The sequence below is a fragment of the Podarcis bocagei genome (assembly GCF_964188305.1).
Source record: "Podarcis bocagei genome assembly, chromosome: 10".
NCBI classification, from domain to species: domain Eukaryota; kingdom Metazoa; phylum Chordata; class Lepidosauria; order Squamata; family Lacertidae; genus Podarcis; species Podarcis bocagei.
In genome coordinates, this window is record NC_138135.1 from 37,851,164 (window position 1) to 37,868,063 (window position 16,900).

A 16,900-nucleotide genomic window follows, 5' to 3' on the forward strand; every position below is an offset into this window, starting at 1 on the left:
TAACTTCAGATTTTATGTAGATACATCTCTTGTTGCACTGGACTCATTCTGTGAGAGCAGTGAAACTAATGAATCAATATCCTCTTGGATTATCATGATAAAATAGAATATAGACTGTAGCCTCAGGAAAGCAATCCATGGTGCATGCCGTGTGGATAATGATGTGCTACTGTGTGACCCAGTTTGAGCACTGTTTTAATGCTCAGCAATTAGAGTAGATAAAGCATCATTGTGTTTCTTTTGTATTTGTTTCAAAGCAGATAGATCCCACTGAACAAAAGACTCTTGCCAACCTACCATGGATTGTAGAACCAGGACAAGAAGCTAAAAGAGGAATTAATACCAAGTATGAAACCACAATTTTCTGATAGTGAACTGTCCTCTTGTTTCTTGTTGTGCCTTGCACTCAAAGCAGTCATAGCACAGCCTTTCCTTGACGGCAACTCTTCAGTCTAGTAGAGGGGAAGACTGCACTATATGAGTGGCCTTGAAACTAGCAAAAACATACAAACAAAAACAAAAGGCTGCTGGTCATTTCTGGTGATTGTTCTTCCTGCAGCACTGATAGAAGAAGGACATGGGATGAAGACTTTTAAATTACAGCCCACAAGAGGAGTGGGAGATTGTTTCACGCACGCTCTTCTCTTAGGACTTTGCCACAGTGCTTTCTTTTGATTTCATATTTTAACGTTCTACTTTCACAAAGGTCTCTAACGGTAATGCTGCTTAGTAATACAACGTTCAGTTGTGGTTGGGTTTTTATTTTCACACATGACAGTTTTTAAATTGAAACAAACCCAGATTAGTTAATAAAATATTTGAGGTATGTTTGTGAAAACATGGGGATCTACATAAGTTAATTCTACTGTTTAATATGCTTTTCAAAATTAGTAATGGCAAGACATTAGCTTCCTTGACTTCTGTATTTGCTGGTCTATGTATTCTTCATGCCATTTAATCCTCTAGAGAAATGAGGTTATATATGTCAGTGTGAAACAGAATCAGAGTTTTATTAATGGCTTAAAAAAAGAGGAATTAATAATGCATGAAAATGCACCTTGTATTAAATATTTTTGTGGGAGAGAAGAAAACTATAAGAGCAAGTATGATATTTATGATAAAGGAGGTCATTAATTATGAAGAGAGTCTGGCTTTATTTTAAAGTTAAATAAACTGCTACTGTACTATCTAACAGTAGTAACAGTGGGGCCATCAGTATGCTGGATGCTTCACTTCATGGGGTAAAACGGAAGCTGCCCAGCAATTGCACTACAGGCACATGCAACTATACACAGTTTTTCAAGTTATTATAGCCATGAGTTTCGGTTTTTAAAAATCTGAAAGATGGTTTTAAACAAAACTAGGAATTTTATCAAATTTTCTGTCTCAGAAAGCTGGTTTTAATGAAAAAGTTCAACTCAAAAGGTTTTTTCCTAAATGAAGTAAACCATTCCAAAGTAATAATTCTTTCCACAAATCAGTTGAGCATTGGCTTGACAGTTGACTTAATGAAATTTGCTTACCATTTTCTTTGAAGTATTTTAATTTTTTAATGTCTTTGTGGAGTATTTGTATAATAACATTATGTATTTCAGTGAAACTGAATGAATTATATCAATCATAGGCAAAAAATGACATTTTAATGTATGTTCTATCCAGTCAAATTGTGAATCATTTTGAACTTCATTATAGAGATATTGATGAATAGTGTGGTTGACTTAAATGTTTTTTATTATTCTTTCATATTTAACTGAAAGGTTTCAGTTACATTCAACAACTGAATTTTTAACAAAATTGATAATTGAACTTGATTTAAAATTCAAAATTGTATATGGTTTAGTTGAACCTAATCATAGTGCTGAATGACAAAAAAACCTTTTAATACAGTATTCAATTTACTTGAACCAATCAGCTCCTTGTACATATTATGCCTATTCATTGTTGATATGTATGTAGTAGGCTGACAGTAAACACTGAAAAATATAGTACCAAAAGGAATATTGTATAGGAGAAAAGTAAATAGTAGCCTCACTGCAACAAATACTTCTATGTAAATATGCTTGGGCTTCCAGTTATAAATTTTGTAATTTTTGTCATTATTTATATCCTATAAAAGCACACAAAATAAATTGAAGTTGTACAGTCAGCATTAGTTTCTGGAAAATTACGTATTGATAATATTGAACATTAAGCTGCTGTTAAGTGATGGATCAGTCTTAAGTGTCAAAGAGACAATGGTATGATCCTATGAACCACTTCACTTACTCAACAGCTTTCAATATCTCACAAGAGACTAGTGTGGCAAAAAGGGAACTCCTCCATGCTTCAGGCCAATGCTAGAACTTGGTGGATGTGTGGTGTCTCTGTGCTATAGAACACAAACTTCAAATCTAACCTAACCGTCAACTTATCTCTAATAGCCCCTTCAGCCTCCCCAGCAAGATCTTGACCTTGCCTCACATCAGCATTCCTGACATCCTCCATATAATGACTATTACTCTTCTTCTGGGGTATGCTTAGCTCTCACACTAGTTTTTCCTTTCTGATCTTTTTGTTATCTCTTAGCTAATACTTCTATATAGAACTCAGCCACCAAAATAATTTGCTCTCATGTCACTCAGAATATGCAGTACCTTCAGTCCCTACACTGGCTGCAACACAAATTTCTTGTTCTTGCCTTTGAAGTTCTCAGTATACTTTCACCACCTTCTTTCTCTTCCCTCACCTCCTAATATAGCTCTGCCTATGACATTTCCTTCAGTTCATCCACCCTAAGCTATCTAAAAAGCTATCTAAAGAATATCTAATATTCTGCCATATCTCTCTACTGGGAGTACCTCTCATGCCACCTGTAAGATACTTGGGTCTCATTCTTCAAACAGCCCTTCAAACCCCACCTTCAAAGTTTACTCTGAAAATATTGAAAGTAAGAAAACCAAACACTACCTCAACATGGTCTTCAGGTACGTGGCAGCAGAGTCCTCTAAAAGAAATGGTAGCAATGGTGGGGGGACGAGAACCAAGTTTCCAAGATCAAAAGCTTGTGATCCAAATGGTAGCTGCCAAAAACTCTCTCTCTCTGCCCTTGCTGCTATAGTTGACTTAGGGAAACAAAAGCAAAAGTCATGAAGGAAGGCAAAAAGCATTTTCTGAGTCCAGTGACACAAATGAGGCACCAGAGCTGAAAATATCACAAAATATAATACTTCGCTCCTCCTTCCTAGAAACCATAAAGCTTATTTGCATATATTTACACACAAGAAATTGTACAAGAAATGGGTGAAAATTTGAAATTTGGATTTGTTCATTTCTTCATTCAGGTATCTTTTGGGAACAAATAAAAGAAATGCTTTTTAAAAAGAGGAATACTTGGTGAAGCTGGCACAAGAGGACCTGAAACAGTTGCATCTAATTCACCCATAATACGGCTTATGCCCCCCAAAAGTGCTTTTGTTCTCAAGAGTAGCAGTCAATGGTGTATTTTTTCTTCAAAAAATTAATTTCAATTTAGAAAGTTTGCAATGAACTCACCCCACATTCTGGCAGAGGAAAGGTATTATATATTGAGCTTTTAGTTCAGGCTTCCTCAAACTCGGCCTTCCAGATGTTTTTGGCATACAACTCCCATGATCCTTAGCTAGCAGGACCAGTGGTAAGGGATGATGGGAATTGTAGTCTTAAAACATCTGAAGGGCCGAGTTTGAGGAAGCCTGTTTTAGTTAGATCTGAGGGCTTCAAACCCTACAACAAGCATTCACTTGAAAGGGCTAAAAATTATTGGCTAGCCACCAGATACAAAATGGCAGTGCAGAACTTAGAATCTGTCACAAAGTGATGGCAAATAAAGGCCAAGTGAACATAATCAGCTGGCAGTTAGGGATACTTTCTACAAAGAAAATCCCTTTTATATTCGTCTCCCTGCTATAGGGCCACATACATCTCAAAGTACTTTTTATTCACTTCCTTTCATTTCTAAAATAAACTGAAAAGCATATCATAAATTCTCTCATCCATCCCCCGGGCTGCTGTTACATTCACTTCATCCTCTTATAATGGCTTCTTTTCCTCGATTAAAACAAATTTCGGCCAAAAAACAACAACCGATTATCTCTTTTTATATTCCTTCAGTGCACCCTTTGGTGCTTTCCTCCCAGAGAAGAGAGGATTTATTTCCTTCCCCTACCCCCAAAGTCTCCAATTCTCAGTCACATTCACATACTTCCACCTTTGTTTCTTTAGCCCTGCATGGGCAGAAGCACACACCTCAGATAGTTCTGAGGTGGAGACACCAGCTACCATCTTGGATTTTGGGCAGGAGAGACTACCTGACTTGGAAGGAGGACTGAAGTAAGGGGTAAGAGTTTGAGCATGTGTGATGCTGGGGAGATGCGGAGGCACCACAGCAACTCTGGCTGCTGCTTCTTTTTCTCTTCCCTCTTCTCCCCACCCCCCTTTTGCCCCTCTCCCTCCCCCAGTTGGTTTGCCCATCTACCTGCTGTCAGTTTTCTCTCCTCCAGCCTTGCATGCTATAGCTTGACTTTCTTAACTCACATTCTCACACATGCCTATGCACTGAGCTTGCAGGGAGCTAATGCTGGGGCAGTTGGGAGCATGGTAAGCGAGGAAGGAGGCACTGGGGTGGCTGCATTTCTGACGCCTGTTGGCTATCCCTGGCCCACAGTTTGAGAAAACCTCTTTGAGGCAGTTCTCATAGAAAAAGAAAAGCACACAAAAAACCAGTTAAGCTCATGGAAGGCATAGCTATTGTATATCATTACTTGCCAATCAATAAATTCCCAAGACAAATGACAGTCTCCACATCAGGTTGTGAAGAAGTTAATTCCCCCATCAACAATCACATTCTTTTTGATTTCCACAATCCAATCAGTTTGACAGCAGCCACTTCCCAACAGCAATTTAAGGTACTGCAATACTCAGTAATATTTACATTGTTATGTCAAAGGTTTGAAAACAGCATTGCTTCTAGTGGCCAGTTTGCAAGCATGACATGCCTAAAATGTGCAATGCTACAGAAACAGTTTTGCTTAGCTTCTGAAATGAAAGAGAAAACACTCCAGCTCATATTGAAGAGTTTTAAATTTAAGATATTTGATATCCTAACAAACAGAAAACCCAAAGAAGTGTTATGTCTGTGTATAGCACATCCAAATCACAATGCTTTTCAAAATCTCAAGGGCTCTACTATAATAGAAATTAAAAATAATTGAGACTTACCTGAACACGCATGGTAGTTTTTCATTTAGCAAAGCTGGGAACACCATCTAAAAATAATCTGAGTTTTCTAAATTAAGAACTGCTGTATTTCTCTTTACTTCTGCTCTCAGCCTACCTGGGAACTGTGTTTTTCATTTAAGGTTGGGAACAATTCTGGGTTACAAGCTAAACTCAGAATGAGGAACAGTCATTGTTTTTTAATCCTGAAATCCTAGGTGTGTCATCTGATAATTGTAGCTATTACAGTGGTACCTCAGATTAAGTACCGTATTTTTCGCCCCATAGGGCGCACCGGCCCATAGGTAAAGGTAAAGGTACCCCTGCCCGTGCGGGACAGTCTTGCCAGACTCTAGGGTTGTGCGCTCATCTCACTCTATAGGCCGGGAGCCAGCGCTGTCCGCAGACACTTCCGGGTCACGTGGCCAGCGAGCCAGCGCAGCACACGGAACGCCGTTTACCTTCCCACTGGTAAGCGGTCCCTATTTATCTACTTGCACCCAGGGGTGCTTTCGAACTGCTAGGTTGGCAGGTGCTGGGACCGAACAACCTAGTTTTTTTGGGGGGAAATAAAGGGGAAAAAATTATTTCCCCCCCCCCAGGCGTGGGGCTGGGGCGGGGAAAGCCTGAGCTTCCCCCGACCCCAGCCCCCAGAACAAGCAGCTCTCCACAAGCCATGGGAGCCCAGCGCAAAGTGGGATGCAGAGGAAGACCCTTCTGTTCCTCCTCCAGCTTTGCAGGACAAGCGCATGGCTGAAGGGTCGCTGCACAGTTCTCCCTCTCTGCACAGCGCCTTTCCTTCGCAGGAGAGGTGCTGCGCAGAGAGGGAGAACTGCGCAGCGCCCTTCAAGCGAAGCTGGAGAAGGACAGGCTTCGCAGGACAGGTGCCTCACTGCGAAGCTGGAGGAGGAACAGAAGGAGACCCTTCTGTTCCTTCTCCAGCTTCCAGGCAGGCGTGTGGCTGAAGGGGCGCTGTGCAGTTCTCCCTCTCTGCGCAACACCTCTCCTGTGAAGGAGAGGCGCTGCGCGGAGAGGGAGAACTGCGCAGTTCCCTTCAAGCGAAGCTGGAGGAGGGACAGAAGCAGACCCTTCTGTTCCTCCTCCGGCTTCGCAGGACAGGCACGTGGCTGAAGGAGGACAGGCGGGCGCAGTTCTCCCACCTCCCGCAGAAGCCGCGCGCTCTTTAAAGGGGCTGTGCAGCTTCTACTGGCTTTTCTAGGAGGTGGGGGAATCCCCCACCTCCCGCAGAAGCCCCGTGCTCTTTAAAGGGTGTGTGGCTCCTGTGGGCTTTTCTACGAGGTGGGAGAAGGGACTGATGCGGCCAGTCAGTCCCTTCTCCCTCCTGGGGAAAAGCCCGCAAGAGCCGCATGGAGCTTGTGTGTGGCTCTTGGGGGCTTTTCCTGCCTGCCTCCCCCCTGCATTCACCCCATAGGACGCACGCACATTTCCCCTTCATTTTTGGAGGGGAAAAAGTGCGTCCTATAGGGCGAAAAATACGGTACTTAATTTGTTCCGGAGGTCCATTCTTAATCTGAAGCTGTTCTTAACCTGAAGCACCACTTTAGCTAATGGGGCCTCCTGCTGCTGCCGCGCTGCTGGAGCATGATTTCTGTTCTCATCCTGAAGCAACGTTCTTAACCTGAAGCACTATTTATGGATCAGCAGAGTCTGTAACCTGAGGCGTATGTAACCTGAAGCGTATGCAACCTGAGGTACCACTGTATATCCAGCCTCTCTCCCTCTCCCTTTTTACTTTTTAACTGAAACTTACACAGGGGCTTATGTTCTAGGGATAAAGTCAAAATCACGTATAGTCAAAACCCATTGATTACATGGCAGGTGGCATTGCCAAAGTATTTTTTACTGCCCTGGCTCTATGTATACAATTTCCACACTGCAAACTCTTTACTAGAGTTGGATATGCCATTTGAAAAAAAAAAGCCACTGAAAGCCTTCTCCTCCATAGATTTGTCAAATCCTCCTTCAAAGTTATCTCAGCTGGTGGCCATCACTGCTTCCTGTGGGCGTGAGTTCCATAGTTTAACTATGTGTACTTCATTTATCTGCAATACCTGATTTTATGAGAAAAGAGATGAAACTATAGTTACTTACCAGGACTGCCTTGCCATGGTGGCCTTTTAATTAAGGAGACACAAATACCAAAGAGGCTGTGAGAAAGAAACTGTTAAACAATGCCTATGCCCAGCCCAAGCAAGCCATTCACAGTAGCACAGCAGAGGGGTTTGTGATGTCCCATGATAGTATCAGAAAGCAGCCACTAGATGCCATAACACTGTTTCACTACTTTGCCCACACTGGCGGCTGAGCTTGTCACTAAGCAACGGAGAAAGGGAATTCAGATATAATTAGAAGATCAAGCTTTCAAAGCAACAAATTTCTCCACCAGACAACTTCCCTTATGCTCACAAGGACATAACTTACCATTTTTAATACAGTGAGACACAATGACACTTTGAACTGAGCCAACTGTGAGTCATGGTTTTGTCCTCTACAGATGAATCATGAAAAACACTCCTTCACCTGCAATTCTGCCTTTCTTTGGTTTGTATTATCCCAGATCACCTTTGCATCCAAACTGGCAAACTCTGGTTTGAACTTGCACAGCAGACCAGGACTGCAAACCAGACTGGATACTGGTTTGAACTGCAAGCACAAGTAAAAGTTTACCAGTTTGTATGTAAGGGCACACTAGGAATACAGAAACCAGGGATGGATAGAGGGGATTACAACATACAAATGAAGTGACCATTTTATACTGATTTACAGAGTTTCACAAATAATCTTCCTGCAGCTGACTCCACTTGCAAAGGTACTGAGCTTTGGCACAGAGAAAACATCTTTCCACAAAAGACAAGATCTAGATGCTTGTATTATTCTTCCAACACAATCTATGACTCTTTACTTGGAAGTAAGTCTTGCTAAGTTCTAATGGGGCTTACTTCTATGCACCCTTGTATTCTATATGAGAAAAGAAAATTATCATATGGAGAAGACTTTGAACTTTGGAGAAAAGGAAGAAAATGTATGGAGTAAGATAGACAAAATACACCACATCCTGCAATATATTAAAATATTTATTGCTTTCAAATGCACAAACTTGTTTAATTAAAACCCAGCAACTTTGCTAATGCAAAGTTTTAGAAACATTAAAAAAATCAGCAGTCAGCAAATTCAGCAATTTCCTTTGATGCACAGATATATTCCAATTAACACCAACACAGTACAGTATAGCTAAAAGCAAAAGTTGAGCTGCTTTTAGTACTCCGATTATCTCTTGTAATGCCAGATAAACCGGAAACAATTCCTTTCTCCTAATGTAATAGACCAATGAGCCTCATTTTAATTATCTAGCTTTATCTTAAGTTCCAATAGATAACGCCAGTGGAAAATTTAGACAATCTCATTTGATGAATGTTACCTTAAAATATTGTCCACAAGCTACTAAAATCTAAATTAAACCTTTTTAAAAACTCAACTAAATCCTTGTTTCTTCAACATCCTTCATTGAATCTTAATGAGCCCCCATAACACAAATAATTCTCTCCAGCTCCTGCACAGCCATTCAGTGGAACACTGTGTCAAAGAGTAAGGGTTTCCTTTACATCCCTTTGAATTGTGTTTTTTTCTTAATGGGAAGACTTCCTAGCAAGGGATGCACAGGTGAGAATAGGGTCACAATTCACTGAAGCTAGCCCAAAGGATCACATTTCCAGATACAGCATTGAGGGTACTGCTAATTAAAACACAACATTTTTTTTTAAAAAAAATGCAGAACATGCAGAAAGGCAGTAATAAAATTTAACCTGAAACATAAACACAAGAAGTACTGAAATGGAGATGGCAAAAACTTTGAAACAAGTGTAACTAATTGGTTGCTAAAATTATTAGAGATTGCTTATGCATTGGAAATAATTTCTATTCCTAACCTGCTCATAAACTCCTTAGACGTTAATGGTGAAAATCCTAGATTTGTGGTGTGTACTCACAGTCGGTGACACCAACATGGGAAAGAGCCACATTGCAGACTCCTCCCTTTTGGTCTGGAGTCCTGACATCACTGGACTGGCTCCCATTCCATTAAGATGATGACGGGAGGAGTCCCAAGTATGATTAGAATTTGACCCGAAGGGGGACAATATATTTCAGTTAAAGATTATATTCAACATGAATTATTTTATGTTGTCCTTTTCAATTAAATATCTGCTGACACAAGAGTGAAGAAATGCAGTTGAGAAAGATCTGAGATATGCTATCTTAAAATAAAAAATAAAGCTACATTATGATTTTGCAATCAGAAAACTTCATTTGAAATAATACTATCTACTTTAGTAGATCTAACCACAGACATTTTGGTTTTATCCAAAAACAAACAGATAAGCCAGCTTCCAATAACTTCAGGGAAAGTTTACCTTCAGAAAATTGCACCTGCTTTATTCTTAGGGCATATGGAGACAGAGTTCTGCGCCTTTACCACACTGGCCCAGTTTGCACAAACAATGGCTCAAATGTGAAAGTATGTGATACTCACAGAGAAAATTACAGCTGCTTTGTTGCAGCACTACGCAGAACTAAGCCACTGTTTGACTTAGTGTTATGTCTGAGCCAGTGTTCATGGGTTGTCTCATCCAGACAACTATACTCACATTTTGATGTAATGCCAAGTCAAACCATGGTTTGGCTTACCTGTGTGGACCATGGCAGCAGCAGAGTCACAATTTTTCCTGCGAATACTCAAACACTTGTAAATTCAATTGGCCATGGTTTGGCCTAGATTTATGTGCAAACCAAGGTTATGTTTGAGAAGCATGAATCTGCTTCTCCTAAAAACATAATAGTACCATTTGGAGTTTAATTTTCTCCTACTGGAGTTTTTAGTCACATTGTGTATCATGGCTCTTAAAATTCTTTTTAAATATTAAAGTGTTTTTTTTAAGAACATCCACACCCCTACTTTTGTCTCAAGACAAAATTGCATTAGTAAAACAGAAGTTTATTTTATGAAAATGTACTTATGGCTTAGAAACATTTGCCACTAGATCAGTGAAAATATTTCAGTTATCATAGGGCTGGTAATTCACCTTGCAATTACCATTAGTATACTACTTAGTATACATATTGGGTCAGGGCAACTTTAGTCCTCAATAATTAGTCCCATTGATTTCAGGGGGACTAAAGTTTGGCTAAAGCTTAATCTGGATGTAACTAACCATGGGAAAAGCCACATATAAAATGCATATCATCCTGCTGATCAAAACACAACATATAAAACGTATGCTGATTTAGGAACGTTTACAAATTTACCATACAGGTAATTTATGCCAGAGTAAAAATGACTTCACAGTTTAAAGAAAGTTTTTTGGGAATATGCTTCCGGCTCAAAACACTGCAGTTACAATCAGTTTTAAACAGATTTATTTCATAATCTGTAGCACGTAAAGAATGCCAAGATTATCAACAGTCACACATACTTTGAAATCTGGAGAAACGTGTAATGATTTAAGGTTTGTTCCATTTGTATAGAATGTTTGTAGGAGTTGCCCAGTAGCTACATTCCACCACTAGGAGGAAGAGAAAACAAGTTTTCAATTAGGAAGCAATAAATCTGAATGTAGCATGTTACAGATATGATACCAATAACTTGGGAGTCACACTATAGATCTACACATTAAGTGCACACTATTAATTTCTCAGATGTCAGTTTCAGAAAACAATGGTTGAGGACAACTGACTGATACAACATTTAAACATCTTTAAACCTTTGGGATATATTTTCTATTTGCAACAAAATACTAATGAAATCCTGACAATTTACTATGTATTTAGAGTTATTTAACATTTTCACATTTGTTAATAAATTGCAAAATAATTCTCCTTTTGTACCCATTCTTGTTGAACTTACCTGAATGCATCCCCCAGAAGAAACAAGTATCTGAGTATCAGGGGAAAAGTGAAGGTCTGTTACCCAGCCTCCATAGGCTGATTCTCCCTCACTTTTTGAAGCCTGGGAATAGAGGTGAAGCAGTTCTCCCCTCAAGACATTCCAAACCTGAGACACAAGCAGTACAAAAACAGACAAAAACAGGATAAGGTTGCAGTGTAACTGTAGTTATGTTCATAGTCCCTTAAAATCATAAAATAGTATAATTATCTAGTCCAATCCAGTAAGAGCTGTTTGACAGTGGAATTTGCTGCCAAGGAGTGTGGTGGAGTCTCCTTCTTTGGCGGTCTTTAAGCAGAGGCTTGACAACCATATGTCAGGAGTGCTCTGATGGTGTTTCCTGCTTGGCAGGGGGTTGGACTCGATGGCCCTTGTGGTCTCTTCCAACTCTATGATTCTATGATTCAATCCCCTGCAATGCAGGAATCTCAACTAGATAAAATGACCCTGGCAAAGAAAATTTCTACAAACCACAAGGAAATCTATCCCACACCAGAGATCAAGGCAGGAAACATTTTTAACTCCATGGGGTCGACTTTGACAGGTGGATGACTTTACCCACCTGTCAATCATATAACATCACATGTCAAAATCACTTGTGCCCCCTTTTTAAATCCGCCAGTCTCAGAAGCTTAAAAGGGGAGTGTGGGAAAACCCACAAAAAGCCCTTTAAGTCCCTAATCTTGGAGCCTTAAAAGGGGGAGATGGAACTCACAAAATCTTCTGCAAGTCTCCCAGTGCTTCCCTTTTAAGCCTCTGAAATTGGAGGAGGCGGCGAGAGGCTTACAAATGGCTTTAAGGAAGCCCCCATGCTCCTGTTTGATCCTCAGGTGCTGTCTCCATGAGCTGCTTCAAAGGGTGCTTTGGCACAGAGCTTTCATCCCAATTTAGCTGATGGTTTTATAATATGAAAACTACTAATTAAAAAATCCTGCTGCCTTTGCTGTGCAATCTTGTTTTTGGCTGGGAAAAGAATTGCATAGCTAATGCAGGTTTAAACCATATCTGCTTATGAGCACAGTTTGAGGGAAATGGCCTCAAGGGTCAAACGGGATCCCATGGCAGGCCAAGACCGGCCACAGGCCAGAGATTCCCCACCCCTGCCACAGATGTTTCTGACATATCTGTCAACCCTGTTCTCTGAAACATCCTCAACTTAACATTTCTGAGCCATGCTATATGTACTTTCCTGCCATTTAAACTCATTACCTCATGTGCTAGCCTTCATAAAATTATAGATTTAAAGAACTGTTTAAGAAGTCTCTCACAATTCACTTGTGCATGAAAAGTATGAAAATTGTAAATAAAGGCTACCACCTTTTCTTCCACACCATCTAAGAAGTAATGACTAATTTTAGAGTGTCACATACTGTGCTTACAACCAAGGCTCGATGCATACATTTCTTTGCACTGTCAGCCCTAATCCTCTACAAGTTTGGGGCAACACTGAAGCCCCAGTGGCACAATGGGCGTTCAAAGGGACCACTCCATACTGCATTCTCTATGTGCTCTCATTAGGTTTGGAGAGACAAATCACATGTTAGAAATGAATGGCTGCATGGGACAGAAGGGAAAGATTAATCAATGCAGAAAGACATAAAAATGTATGCAATTATCAAGATGCAACACATATTAACAACAAAACAGAGGAGGAAAGTAAGTCCCACATTTATATGTAAATATGTTTATGATCTATAATGAAAAATTGCCTTCCTTTCCCCAATACCCTTTAATCCTACTTTCCTTTGGATTTAATGCAGCCTTTCCATTTCTAATCATCTTTTTGTTATCAGAACTGCACCTGACATCCTTCTCCACCTCTGTTAATATTCTTGTTGCATAAAACCTGTACATGGTCATCCAAACCAGCTCTTACAGTACCAAAGAGCCACCACCTAATTTGTGAGTAACTCATGTGTCCACTTAACTAGTGGATAACTGCTGCAATAAATTTTTATGGTAAAATTTTAAATAAATCAATTAAAAACAAAATGGAGTACCCGTATTTCCCCATTGTCATCTCCTGTGGCCAACAATTCATTGTCAAGGGAGAAGGCACAGCACCTCACACAGCCGTCGTGACCATTCAGCTTATGAAGAACCGATGAACTTTCAAAACTCCATACCTAAAGATTTAAAACATGAAACACGTTGTTAAATTATATCCCAGTATTTTTAGGTTCATTTTGAGCTTCCTACCTGTAAAAGATATTTGGACTTCGATGACTCAGATATGAAAATTGGTTAAGGTACTCCCACAATAGAAAGCAAGCTAAACTTTTCTACACAGATGGTTTAGGACAGAGCAAAGTGCAGAAGGTATATAAAGGGACAACCAAAATGAGAAGTTAGGTGGTGCACCCTACAAATGAAAGTTGACGTGTTTTAGGTTTTTGTTTCGTTTTAGATTAAACAAGACAGCTAAGGGAGAACACAGGGGTTTCTAAGTATGCCTGGCGCTGAGAAAGTGGACAAAACCTTTTCTCTCCCTCATCAACCAGTAAAATTATTGGGAGCAGATTCAGGACAGACAAAGGAAAGTACTTCTTCGTGCATCACGTAATTAATGGAACTCAATGCAAGAAGATGTGGAGATGGCCATGAGCTTGTTTAAAAACATGAGATGGTTTTAAAAGAAGACGATCTAAAGATCTACAAAGGCTATGGTTGCCATGGAGGCTACACAGAAATTCCGAGGCAGTATGCTATTGAATCTCAACTACTGGGGAGCAACAGCAGGAGAGGACTATTGCCTTCAGCCCTGCCTCTGGGCTAGGAGGCATATGGTCTGCCACTGAGTGAAGCAGCTTACAAGACTAGAAGGACCTTTTCTCTGCTCCAGTGAGGCTCTCCATATTACTGATCTTTTGACTGAGGATCTCCTAGGTAAACTTGTAATTATTTCTTGGAAAGTAGCTTTCCTACACTGCCCTGCACAAGAGAACTGTCCAGGGAGCTGCATCTAAATCCTTAATTTAGATGATTTATTTCTGAAATGGGAGAAACAGAATTGTAGTAAGCCCCTGTAATATACCATACCTGGCTAACTGTATTCAACTGAAGTTAAAAGAAGAGAAAGCTGATGTGTATTTGCAATTTGCAATTGTTTGTACTTCATATTTCCCTTGCCATTGTTAGAAACTACTTGTTTCAGAATAATGATGACAATTTAAATTACAAAAGCCCAATACTGCTTTGGCCAAGCTCCTAAAAAGATAGTTGCAAGGAGACATTTTGGCCTTACGCTTGGAGGACAGGTTTTATCAGTCCAAGATTTACTCCTACTTGATGTTTCTCCCATTTACCTGGTAATCTGGAACAGGTGAATAATTTACGTGGTAAAGGTAACAAAAAAAAAAAAAAAGAGAAGTAGCAAGACTGAAAGTGGAAAATCTTCTCTGAGCCACTTAAAATAGAATGGAATGGGTTAGGGTATAAATAACTATGGAATCAAAGGATCAGTGAGAGGAAGTGATTTGAATCAAATACATGTTTGACAGTGCACACAAGATACAGAGGCTCATTCCCTCTAAAGGCATTTGTGTGCATGTCATCCCTACCCCCGTGAACGTGTGCATTCCATCAAATCCATTTCCAAAGAGGCTGGATGAGGATGCAAGGTGTGTATGGAGGCCTCAAATTCCTTGTAACAACATGGCACAGTGTTCAACAATATGTCATTTCACAGAGGGAAAGAAGAGGAGGGAAAGAGTTCTGTCATGCCCTTAGGTGCTGCATCTGGAGTGGATAGGATTATGTCCATTGGATCTCATTGTATTTAGAAGAGGGGCCAGGACTAAGCTCATAGGTCATGATTAAGTTAAGAGTTGGCAACTTTTAAGATCTTTCTGATTATCAGCAAAATACCATCAAGCATTTATGTAACTCTTCTACTGAATTAGGATAAAAAAGTGCTAAACTCAGAATAGATGGTGCTTTATGTTTTAGCATTCATTTGTAAACCTGTACTGACCTTGGCAGTCTTGTCAGCAGAGGTAGTGGAAAACATAGTGGTATTGGGTGAAATTACACAAGAAAGAATGGTGTCTTCATGGCAAATGATATCTCTCTCAAGTTCTCCTGTAACTGTGTTCCAGAGCTGTAATATTAAAATGTGCCAGTGAACAATAGTGCAGGTAGAAGGGCTTATAAACAGTACACAGGTGTTTGGTGTTTTTGTCTTTCAAAATACTTAGCAGCAGATGCTTTTAAAAAAATTACGTACTTTAACCACTGAGTATTTTGCAGTCAAAACAAGACTCATAAATAGTGTTATCTAACTTTGAAAACACAACAAATATGATGTTCACATGATGTGCATTTCTTTCCTTTAAGGTTTAGCTACAGGCACCAATCTAAGTTGTCAATGCTTAGGTTTTTTTATTTACCTTAACTGTCCCATCAAATGACCATGAAAGAAGCCCTGAGTGTTTTAGAAGGTGAAAATTCTTGACAGGTTCCTTGTGACCTTTCAGGAGAATAAATTCCTCTGTTTGCCAATTCCACACCTAATAAAGCAGAAATGAGAATAGATAGAGTATGTGAATTTGAGTTCAACTCTGGCTCGCTTTTATGGTGAAAACAAGACTGATTTCTTTAGTAAAACAAAAAAACCCTACACTTTTCTTTACAAGACAATACTCCTCCTCCCACAAGGTCTTTAAACCCCCCCTCCAAATGAATTATTTGATCTCTAAGAAGCATTTTCATCTTACCCTCACAAAGTACCCCAAAAATAAATAAACATCAAGTTTTAAACAAAACTTAAACTTTGCTGGACTGCACCTAGCTTCTTCAGAAATATATATTCTCAAGCAATAGTTTAAAATGTTCCGCACCTGTATAGTTGAGTCATCAGAGCTTGAAATGAGTGTTTTCCCATCAGAAGTAAACTGGCAGTGTTGCACAGCTTCCTTGTGTCCAGTTCTGGATTTTAAAATATTCCCACTTGACAGATTTAATACCTTTTAAAAATGGGATCAGACAACAGACTGTTGTGAGTTCACATTGCTTACAGATTGAAAGGAAATAGAGATGCAAACCCACAAGTATATTTTTAAAAAGGAGTATAATGAATGAGATTGTGTTATAAAAAAGCTACTTCTTTAAAGCAATGTTTCTTCCTTCATTAAAGGTAAAGGTACCCCTGCCCGTACGGGCCAGTCGTGTCCGACTCTAGGGTTGTGCGCCCATCTCACTTAAGAGGCCGGGAGCCAGCGCTGTCCGGAGACACTTCCGGGTCACGTGGCCAGCGTGACGAAGCTGCTCTGGCGAGCCGGCACCAGCGCAGCACATGGAAACGTCGTTTACCTTCCCACTATAAAGCGGTACCTATTTATCTACTTGCACTTAGGGGTGCTTTCGAACTGCTAGGTGGGCAGGAGCTGGGACCGCAGACGGGAGCTCACCCCGCCGCGGGGATTCGAACCATCGACCATGCGATCGGCAAGCCCTAGGCGCTGAGGATTTACCCACAGCGCCACTCGCGTCCCATTATCTTCCTTCATTATTTTAACCTAAAACAACTAAAAGGAGAAATTATACAGTGGTGCCTCGCAAGACGAAATTAATTCGTTCCGCGAGTTTTTTCGTCTAGCGAATTTTTCGTCTTGCGAAGCACGGTGTCGGAAAAGTTTTGGAAAAGCTTCAAAAATCACCAAAAACCTCAAAAAAGGCTACCACACCGCGTTCTATGAGTTGCTCCTCGAA

The 16,900-nt window shown here is 40.1% G+C and overlaps 2 protein-coding genes and 1 long non-coding RNA gene across 18 annotated transcripts in view; 1 reads left to right on the forward strand and 2 right to left on the reverse strand.

Annotated features, from left to right (window-relative positions):
- The window catches only part of ANKS1B (ankyrin repeat and sterile alpha motif domain containing 1B), a 337,482-nt gene extending 335,336 nt beyond the window's left edge, over window positions 1–2,146 (forward strand). For 11 of the 15 annotated variants that reach the window (XM_081209629.1, XM_081209637.1, XM_081209638.1 and 8 more), the window contains one exon: window positions 258–2,146. In XM_081209629.1, coding sequence (XP_081065755.1) covers window positions 258–368 — 111 coding nt within the window. In that variant the 3' untranslated portion in view covers window positions 369–2,146. The remainder of the gene's footprint in view (window positions 1–257) is intronic. The other 4 variants (XM_081209636.1, XM_081209633.1, XM_081209634.1 and 1 more) reach the window with 1 other exon arrangement.
- Window positions 1,008–5,502, reverse strand: LOC308595516. Its single transcript, XR_014012076.1, has 2 exons — window positions 5,236–5,502; window positions 1,008–3,101 (listed from the first exon to the last, which is right to left on the reverse strand). It is a non-coding gene; the product is annotated as an uncharacterized lncRNA (long non-coding RNA).
- A 2,807-nt stretch (window positions 5,503–8,309) lies between these two features.
- The window catches only part of APAF1 (apoptotic peptidase activating factor 1), a 49,811-nt gene continuing 41,220 nt past the window's right edge, over window positions 8,310–16,900 (reverse strand). For both annotated transcript variants that reach the window (XM_081209644.1, XM_081209645.1), the window contains exons 23-28: window positions 16,030–16,155; window positions 15,580–15,699; window positions 15,165–15,290; window positions 13,192–13,317; window positions 11,153–11,299; window positions 8,310–10,811 (exon numbers count right to left, since the gene is read on the reverse strand). In XM_081209644.1, coding sequence (XP_081065770.1) covers window positions 10,665–10,811; window positions 11,153–11,299; window positions 13,192–13,317; window positions 15,165–15,290; window positions 15,580–15,699; window positions 16,030–16,155 — 792 coding nt within the window. In that variant the 3' untranslated portion in view covers window positions 8,310–10,664. The remainder of the gene's footprint in view (window positions 10,812–11,152; window positions 11,300–13,191; window positions 13,318–15,164; window positions 15,291–15,579; window positions 15,700–16,029; window positions 16,156–16,900) is intronic.